At 36.6% G+C, this 10000-nt stretch overlaps 2 protein-coding genes across 3 annotated transcripts in view; one reads left to right on the top strand and one right to left on the bottom strand.

Moving 5' to 3' along the window:
• Arpc2 (Actin-related protein 2/3 complex, subunit 2) overlaps positions 1–6048 on the bottom strand; it is a 22790-nt gene extending 16742 nt beyond the window's left edge. Inside the window, exon 1 of the mRNA XM_043006804.2 lies at positions 5742–6048. Within this exon, the coding sequence (XP_042862738.1) occupies positions 5742–5815 (74 nt within the window). The 5' untranslated portion in view covers positions 5816–6048. The remainder of the gene's footprint in view (positions 1–5741) is intronic.
• Positions 6049–6523: 475 nt separating this feature from the next.
• Positions 6524–10000, top strand: part of LOC122247498 (E3 ubiquitin-protein ligase TRIM37) — a 117197-nt gene continuing 113720 nt past the window's right edge. Inside the window, exon 1 of one of the 2 annotated variants that reach the window (XM_043006799.2) lies at positions 6524–6802. In XM_043006799.2, coding sequence (XP_042862733.1) covers positions 6761–6802 — 42 coding nt within the window. In that variant the 5' untranslated portion in view covers positions 6524–6760. The remainder of the gene's footprint in view (positions 6803–10000) is intronic. The other variant, XM_086555042.1, reaches the window with a different exon arrangement.

Genomic DNA, 10000 nt, shown 5'->3' with positions numbered 1-10000 from the left:
GCTCTGCCCTGATGACAGGCATCATGATGTACATGACATTCAAAGATTTTGGATCACTGTTATTTTATTGTGCTATGACTAAGGAGTGATTGATGATGACAAATGGAATCATAATTACTATAATTTCTGTAATATTAAGCAAAATGGGTTTCACCTAACATTCAAAACCTAGATGATACCACTTTCTTCTAATACCAGCAGGAGATGGAGCCTTGAATGGCACCCATCCATGGTCTCTAGCAAACACTGTCTTTATAGATCGATGACACATAGCAAGTTGCCGACCTCTTACTCTAAATCACCACAGATGAAGCATAACGAGAAGAGGAAGACAACTCAAACCATGTCCTGTGTCTTCAAAGTGCTCCTGTGCCAGTATGGATGTCTTTTACTGTGGCACTTACAGTCATAAGTACAAGCTTTCTTCCTCTTCCCTACCTCTTAATGTTATATTCATTGTGGATTGTTATATGATTTGCATTCGTTCATGACAGTACATAAACACGAAAACAAAGTTGCTTTTTGTCCTCCCATAAAACAGTAATAATTCTATCACACTGCAGATAAAGAAAATAATGAGCTGATATAGACACTAAACTACAATATTTTGTCAACTGCAGCATTGATAGAGCCTGTGATATGAGATATGTCTCTAAAAACAGTAAAACACACAAATGGTTCTAGCTTTACAGTGAGTGACTAAAATAAAGTAGAAAAATTAACGTATGTTACGTGAAGCTGCCTAGATCTGTAATAAAACCCATCCTGGTACTAGGCAAACAAATCTATCCCCCTCTGCAATGAATTGATAATAAAAAATATAAAAAATACTATCTGCAATATATATATATATAAAAAATCACATTCATAAGGTAGTAACTACATTGTAAAATGTTTTTTTTTACACAAATGAAACTAGAGAATCTTTTTTTATAATTCCCATATTGAATGACAAAATATTATCCCATCCTGTAACTAGCTCACAATTTTTTTCATCAAATTTATCTTTGTATACTTTTAAAAGAGAAGTCAACTGAAGTATGGCTGTAATATCTTTAGAAATTCTCCTCTGACTGAGTATTTGCCATCAAAATTTTTCATTCATACCATCGTTATTCAAGAATTATAAAAATATCTTTAACAATTAGGATTTCTGATCTAGCCTGCACCTCATGTCCAACAAATTATTTGCAAAAACAAGATAACTCTGGCAACACTGCCAAGCCTCAGGACTATATATAAGTGATATGGCTGGGTTGACAGGATATGATATTGTAGCTCAGTTCGTCATTTACATTTTTCAACATGCAGATATTTTAAACCTGCACTGCCAAGAAGTAAACAGAACATGAATTTTGGAATGAAATTATGAAATGTTTCATTTAGTTCAACAGAAACCATTAATTCCATAAGTTGAAAGTCATATTCTTTAGACCTTGTTAGAGATTTTTTTTACAAGCAACCTACTACTTTGGGGCAGTCATTTGAATTTGGCAGTCATTAGTTTAAATGGTTACTACTTAGTGGATTGGGGTACACCCACATTCAAATATTGGTTGACAGTCCCTGCCAGGCATATGTTTCAAAACATAGCCTACAGAGGGTGGAATGCACATCCACCAATGCCTCCCATTCTCCATTTCTCCCTTATCATTTACTCTAGTGGACAAATGCTGTGCCCTCAGAGGTTTCTGTTTGGATACATACATCTGGCAAGAACTGTTGACCAACTTTTAATTTTGGGTGTAACATTGCTATCTTGGTTAACTACCATAAATTTCTGGTAAATTACTTATAAATATGTCTTCTATGAAAATAGAAAGTACAGAAAATCCATCAATGTTATCAAAATAATTATCTTCATTGTCATTATTTATATATATATATATATATATATATATATATATATATATATATATATATATATATTTTTTTTTTTTTTTTTTTTTCTACTGTAAATTTCATGGTTTAAATAAATACACTAGCCTCGTATCTGTCGGTAATAAGCTTAATGGACTAAGAGGTTCAACTCATATTTCACAAATAATAAACCCTACTTTGTGATAGAGATGTCAAATTTTTGTATCCAGAGACACCTCTTCGGCATCATCACAGCAAGAGGCACATTTTCAAAACTTGTCGTGCCAGATTGCTCAAAGGCTTTGAAGGTAAACTTCCACCCTTAGTCTAAATACCAGCTTGGAGGTTTTGTTAGCAAAGGAGACCTTCATCAAATTCCGTCACATTTCGCGGGGCCAGGGGGCCAACACTACCCTCTCTGTTCATTATGTATCATAACATTGTTATTTGGGGGAATTTCATAGAAAAGGTTCCATTCAACCTGAAAATGAGGCAGTGTCAAGCATTTTCTGTGGTGTTTTATTCAACATTCAAATGATTGGTAAATCTTACTTATTAACCCATATTGGATTTCAAAATGCTATCTTTACCTTGTAATCATATCTGACTGTGTTCTATCTATGCAACCTTGAAACTACTTATGATCTGCTATAGAAGGCCTACAATTTTATTTCTGGTTAGATAGGGTTTGGACTGATTCCATATTTGGCAATAAATCTCCAAGGAGGTCTACTAGCTATATCTTGCCAGAATATATGTGGAAGAAGCTTGTTGGGCTCTTTCTCAGCACCGCAAGGTCTGAAGGCCGCTTGTGACCCAGTGGCAGGGGCATTAACCTATTGCAGACGGGGATAGATTTGTTTGCCCAGTCTCCAGGATGGCTTTTATTTCAGGGCGAGGCAGCACCATGACTTTTCCTACTCTATTGAGACTTATGTGTGTCATATGACAGGCTCTATCAATGCTTCAGTTGACTAAAATTGTAGCATAGGGTCCATATCAGCTCATTATTTTCTTTATACTGTGTTCATGTTTTAAGGAAGGACAAAAGGCACCTTTGTTTTTTCGTATTCATGTAGTCATGAGCGAATACAAAAAATATAACTATTCACAATGAAGATAACATGAAGAGGTAGGGAAGAGGAAGGAAACCTGTGCTCGTGACTTGGAGTGCCACAATAATATTGTAGCATAGGGTCCATATCAGCTCATTATTTTCTTTATACTGTGTTCATGTTTTAACCCGATACTGCCGGGCGCCGTCCACAGACGGCGATTATGTAATATGCATAGCGCTGGGTGCCGGCATGCGCCGTCAATCGCATAATTGATTTAGACCTATGCATTTGGGAGCCCTGGCATTGCAGCCATGCAAAGACGGAACAGTGCCGGCGGGAATAAACAAAATGGGTTTCAACTCACTTCCAAAACCTAGATGGCACCACTTTCTTCTAGCAGCAGCAGGAGAGAGAGACTTGAATGGCACCCTTCTATAGTCTCTAGCATGCACTATCTCTATAGAGGGATGGCACATCGCAAGTTGCCGACCTCTTGCTCTAAAGTACCGCAGATGAAAGATGTGCAGGCAGGACGAGAGGAGGAAGGTGACTTACACCATGCCCAATGCCTACAATGTGCCCCTGTGCCAGTAGAGATGCCTTTTATTGTGGCACTCACTGTCAAAAGCACAAGTTTCCTTCTTCTTCCATACCTCTTCATTTTGGATGGTTATAAGTTTCGTGTTTGTTCGTGACAGCACAGAAATGCAAAAAAATAAAGTTGCTCTACAATGAGTGACTAAAAGGGAGTGGAAAAAATCAAATTATGTTGCAGAAGCTGCCTCGATCAGAAATAAAACTCATCCTGGAGCCTGTGTAAGCAAAACTATTTCTCGTCAACAACGGGTTAAGGGAGGACAAAAGGCACCTTTGTTTTTTCATATTCATGTAGTCATGAGCGACTACAAAAAATATAACTATTCACAATGAAGATAACATGAAGAGGTAGGGAAGAGGAAGGAAACCTGTGCTCGTGACTTGGAGTGCCACAATAAAAGGCATCTCTACAGGTACAGGGGCACATTGTAGACACAGGACATGGTTTGAGTCATCTTCCTCTTCTCGTTTTACCTGCACATCCTTCATCTGTGGTAATTTAGAGCAAGAGGTTGGCAACTTGCTATATGCCATCGCTCTATAAAGACAGTGCTTGCTAGAGACTGTGGATGGGTGCTATTCAGGGCTCTCACCTGCTAGTGCTAGAAAAAATTGGTGCCACTTAGGTTTTGGATTTTAGGTGAAACCCCATTTATAGTAATTATGGTTGCAACTGTCATCATTACTCCCTCATTACTATAACACAATAAAATAATACAGTGATCAAATATCCCCAGTGTCATGTATGTTGTGACGCAAAACGTCAGGCCCAAAACTCCAACGTAATGTATGTCATGACACATGTCCGCAATGGGTTAATAAGTGGTACTGAAGACATTATGACAGTCAATGGATATGGGTATGTATATGCATATGTATATGTATATGTATATGTAATATATATATATATATATATATATATATATATATATATATATATATATATATATATATATATATATATGTACACACACACATCTATAAAAACTTCTCTACCAAAATAAGCATCCAGAGTAAGGCATCTGACATCTCTCAGCTATGGAGATTCTTTATATCTGGTCCTCACTAAACATTCTGAAGCTTTAAGCGTTTCCATAACGTATATCTAAGGGTATCTTATTCCTATGTTTAGAGAGTACATGAAATGAAAAAAAATTAATGGAAACTGATGTTTAGATTTCTTTCCATTTTCCATTAGTAGGAAATCATAAATAACAGGTTAATTATCACATATATATTCTTCTTCACTTAAAAATCTTAGCAAAATGATCTATAAGATATATATCCTTCTACTCAGACCGTATTAGAAGTTCCCTGAAGTTAAAAAAGCTAATAATCATAAATAACTTTCCTCAACGAATGCAAATTTCCTTATTCTTTTTTTCTTGGAAGACTTGTCAAGCAACCAACATTTTGAATCAGCTCCTCCAATCCAGCTGATGTTAGAACTCACTTATTACTAAACAAAATACATAACAGTTGCCTCCATATTGTGTCTGCATCTTGTCATTTCATCCCTTTGGTCATTCACCATGAACAATTCATTCAAGAAATCTGTATATTTCAAATTAATCCACATTTACTCACTTTCTCTAGCCGTTTCTCCCTCTGACTCAGCCTCCCCTTCCTTTCATCAACTCAAATGTCAAGTGTTTCCTGCTCGGAGACGGGAAACTGCATTCCGTTTCCCGATCAAATGCGACCTAAAAGCCACCCGTAGAGACACTTGCCGACGGAGTGACATTTTCTTTCAAGATAAGATACGAGTTGTTACTATCGAGGTTCTTAAGGTCCCAGCTCATCACCCTCCTAGTGCTATGACTCACACACGGGTTCGTCCACGACCCCCACCGCTGTTTTACTCTCTCCTTCTCGAGCTACGGGGGAAAGAGCCTTTAAAAGGACCACCCTCGAGAGAATTAGTCCTCGACAACCGAAATAAAACACCGCTAACACCTCGACCTCGACTTGAAAGGCAGACGATGTCCCCTCAACCTCGTCCCACAAATGGGTTCCTCCATGGCCTCTATCGGCAAATTTCACCCCCTCCCTTTCGCTACGGGAGAGGAAGGCCTAAATCCACGCACAAATAAGTCCCCCACGCCATAAAACGCCTCCTTTAAGAGCTTAAAACTCGACCTCGGCCTCGAAGGCAGACGATGGATGGTTCCTCTCCCTCACCCTAGTACCGGTCTCTCCTCTCACACCCCCATTTCCTCCACTTACCCATTTAAGGAATTCCTAATCTTCACGGTCAGCGTTTCCTCAAGGATTCTGTTATTAATTTCCAAGAGAATCATGGTGGTAGCGGCATGAGGGGCGACTCAGCGAGGAAAAATACTTGAGGAGAGGGCGGAGGGCGTCTCTCCAACACACTTGATAACGCCAGACTAACGATATCAACTTCCGTTCCATTTTTACTTATTTTCACCCATTCTACCCCTCTTATGGCATATATCTGACATACCCGTTGCCCTATTATTTTATTTTCGATTTTTCGACAAGGGTTTTCTTACGCTAAAGGGAGAAATATGGGATTAATTTATTCATATGGGAATATTGCATGTAACTCGTTCCAATAATATTTCGAATGTAAACATTTATCTTGCAAGTTCATATATTCTCATTTTCTTCTTCTTTGTGTAACTTTTCAGCCTATCGGGTGTTTCATATTGAGTTTTCTTGGTATTTTGAAAGTGATTTGGAAACCATTTCATAAACTGATAAGCATATTGCAATGTAGATTTTTTACAAAAATTTTCACCGAAATTTAGGAAAATATTTACCATTTAAATAGATTCCAAGCCTTAAAATATTGAATCCTCAATTTAATAAGAGTGTTAAAAAATCACTAGATATAAAATTAAAGAAAAGTGATATAAGATAGCGAAACAACATGAAAAGAAAACAAGACAATCAGCTGAGACATTTTAACAATACGGAAAATATTTACCTTTGAAATAGTGTCAAAGTATATAAATACTAATAGCAGAGCTCACTGATACTATACGAAATCCAATAAAAATAAAGTACATTAGAAGAAAGTCCAAAATAAGGAGAAAAATGGAAAAGAAAAAACAGTCTCCATCAGTGACCTCGAGAAGCAAGAGAGAGAATCAGCTGAGATATTTTAACCATTTTAACTGTCAATTTAACATTCCCAATGGCTCGCCGAACGCTCTGTTGCGTTAATTTGCTTCTGTTTTAACATATAGTGCTGTGTTCCATCGACTGTAAGGTTAAAGATGGCTGCAAGAGAGAAGAAAGTGGACGAAACGAGCTATGAGGTGAGCGGATCTGTCAAAGTTCTTGGAGGTTTGACCTTGTTTGTTTTGTGATACATGTTTTGAGGATTGACCTCACCTGGTCCGTTTTTTTACATTAATGAGAAGGTTTTCTATGTCCGTTTACCATTGTTTGTTGTGGTGATTAACTTTATTGATATGATTTTAATGTTTTGTTTACATGTCTTATTTGTTTACATTTGTCTAAAACGGGAACCTCCTCTTCTGTTTTGGTATTTTTCGTTCTATTTAGACTTTTCTTTTCCTCTCTATTCTCATCTTCGACCTTCTGCCTCTTTTAAGAATTATCTATTCTTTTGTTCAACCACTTTTTCTTCATTTCCTACCTCCATTCTTATCCTACCCCCTCCTCTTCCTTCCCCTTCTTCTTCTACTTCTGCACCTACATCTTCATCTACTTCTCATTCTTCCATGTTAGCTCTGAAAGAATGATATTTCGTATTATGGAATTATGAAAAGGTTTATGTGACATAGGCATTGTTGCAATTTTGCGTGAATTTGATGTGGAAGGACGTGAGATGTGGGTGTTGTTATTGTGATAATGTGAGAATAGACGTTAAGTTTCCGAAGGTCATGAGTTCAGAATAAAGGTTCATTGATGATTAGGATGTGTTGCAATTTGGGGGATTTTTTTATATTACACAGTTGCTTGGGTAAATCTTAGCATTTTATCATAAGTGGTTATATTGCCTTATTTTATCCAGATCTACTTGAAACTGTGATCTATGGCAGGTGGTGCTGTATAAGCAATTGCCGTAGCCATCTTGCCTGTCGACACTCTAGCAGGGGCAAATCTTGAGCGTGTTTATTGGTGGGCATGTTGCTGTGTTGATGAAAAATTGTCAGGAAGGTCTCTAAGTTCAGTCTTGCAAGAATATGTTGTGGAGGTTGATACTGAAATATCAATAGATACAGAGGCATGTGCAAGCAAGTGGTGTAGGGATGAGTATTGGTAAAATTTACCACTCTTAGTAAGTTAAGTAAGAGATCCATTGAGAATATTATGAATACAGTAGCTTATTTTGTTTAAAATTCACTCATGTTTAGGTAAAAGAAACAGTTTTAATATAATTCCAGTTTGCAAGAGATGCTTGATAATAACTTACTCAGTGTCTATGGTTATATGGAAAGCTGATCATTTTGTAATGAGTAAAAAAAATTGTGGAAACCCTTCCAATGCCAATTGTTGACATACTAGTTTGTGTAAAGTATTGTTTATCTGTTTAGCATTCTTTGTAGTTACAGAAGGAACTTAACAAGATATGGGAAATTAATGTTTTATTTTCCAGTCAGAGGATGATGCTTTGATATGTTACCACAGAAATAGTGCTGAAAAATACTGAAAATTGTGTTAAATCCAGCACGAGTGTCTGTAGATGACTATTCGGTAAAATTTGCTGGTACCCATGTGACTCAGGAGATTGCCATTGTAATGGAAGTTTGTTGGCCTTTGGCAGAGTGCTGAAGGCATGTAGAGTTTGGTGATTGCTTGAGACTCTGTGGATGTATTAGGGGCTAAGTTTCACTTTCAGATTTTAGACCATCAATCACTGATAACAAAAGATTTCAAGTAGATTTGGATAGAACACAGGCTATATAGCATTGAGAGAAAAAAAAAATCATTTTGAATACCATATATAAACATGAACCAATATTATTGTAGGGTAGATAGGGTACGTGCCTGTTATTGCAAAAGGAACTTATGCACATCTCTTATATCCTAGTTTTATCATATGAGAGGAAGTCAGTTATTTCATCTGAAATTTTAATAGATCTGATATATTACAAATGAGATCTCCCTATATTTAAACTGTTGCAATATTTACCAGACTTGAAAATATGCTTTTATATAGTCTTACATCTAAGGATATCCCGAGAATTAATAGTAGGTATGGATGGACAAGGTTATGTGGCTCAAGATTCTAATTCCTAAAGAATGATTATCCTGTATCTTGTCACACCATAGTGAGAACCCCAAGCAAACTGTACCAATATTCTCACAGGTTACTAGAAATGATTGTGATGTTTTCAGGCGTCAATGTAGATTTTAAACTGTAATTAATAAGAGAATGAACTCTTTTTTTTGTGTAAACTGAATTCGAGTCGATAGAAGTGATTGCTTAGTTTGATGATGTGCAACATGCTGTCAGATTGTAAGACAATATATTTTGCAACTTTCAGTATAAGTTTCTTAAGAAAAAAACACGTTAAAATTGTTCTAAAATCAGATGGACCAAATATGAAACTTTATATTGATAAGATTTTGAATAATATCTGTCTGATATGTTAAATGTCAGAAGGAAAGTCATACAGAATAGGACACACAATTTTAGACTGGTGTTAGGTAGATGCTGTGAATGCATCACAAATCTTGTGGTAATGCTGCTATGTTAGATATCACTAGAATATTTGTCTCCTGAAATGGTTCATTCATGTTGAAAGGAAAGAAAATGATGGTAGTGTCAACATGTAACATTGCATATGGTAGTATAAAAGATGCCTATACATTCATTATTATTATTATCATTATTAACATTGTCATTAGTAGTACTAGAACTGCTAGTAGTAGTAGTGCTAGTGATGCTGTTGCTGTTACTGTTACTTCTACTACTGATATTGTTATTACTACTACTTCTTATACTGTTTCAACTATTTCTACTGCTTTAAAAGAAAATCAGGATAACGCCAGTTGTGATAGGAGAGGAAGTGAGGAAATGATATGTATATTGAAAAGATTCCCTGAGCATTTATGAACACACAAGTAAGCAAGCAAGTAAGTAATTAAGCAAGCAAGCAAGCATACACTCACTCACTATTACGCTCACACTCACACAAAATCACACTCACTTACTTGCTCATTCATTCACTCACCCACTCATTCACTTACTTGTGCATTCACTCACTCACTCACTTTTTCACTTACTTACTCACTCATTCATTCATTCATTTGCTCACTCACTCACCCCCTCATTCACTTACTTTCTCATTCACTCACTCACTTACTCATTCACTCACTCACTTGCTCATTCACTCACTCACTCATTCACTTACTTGCTCATTCACTCACTCCTTCACTCACATACTCCCAGCGAGTAAGTGTGTGTGTGTGGGGGGGGGGGGGCGTATGAGAGAGAGCAACCTAATCCTTAGCAATAAAATCGGTCATTTTTAAAGAAAATT

Source organism: Penaeus japonicus, unplaced genomic scaffold, assembly GCF_977035675.1.
Source record: "Penaeus japonicus unplaced genomic scaffold, GWHDUDI00000001_assembly GWHDUDI00000030, whole genome shotgun sequence".
In the NCBI taxonomy this organism is placed as follows: Eukaryota; Metazoa; Arthropoda; class Malacostraca; order Decapoda; family Penaeidae; genus Penaeus; species Penaeus japonicus.
The sequence above is the reverse complement of the archived record's forward strand: the minus strand, read 5'-3'. Positions and strand labels throughout refer to the sequence as shown.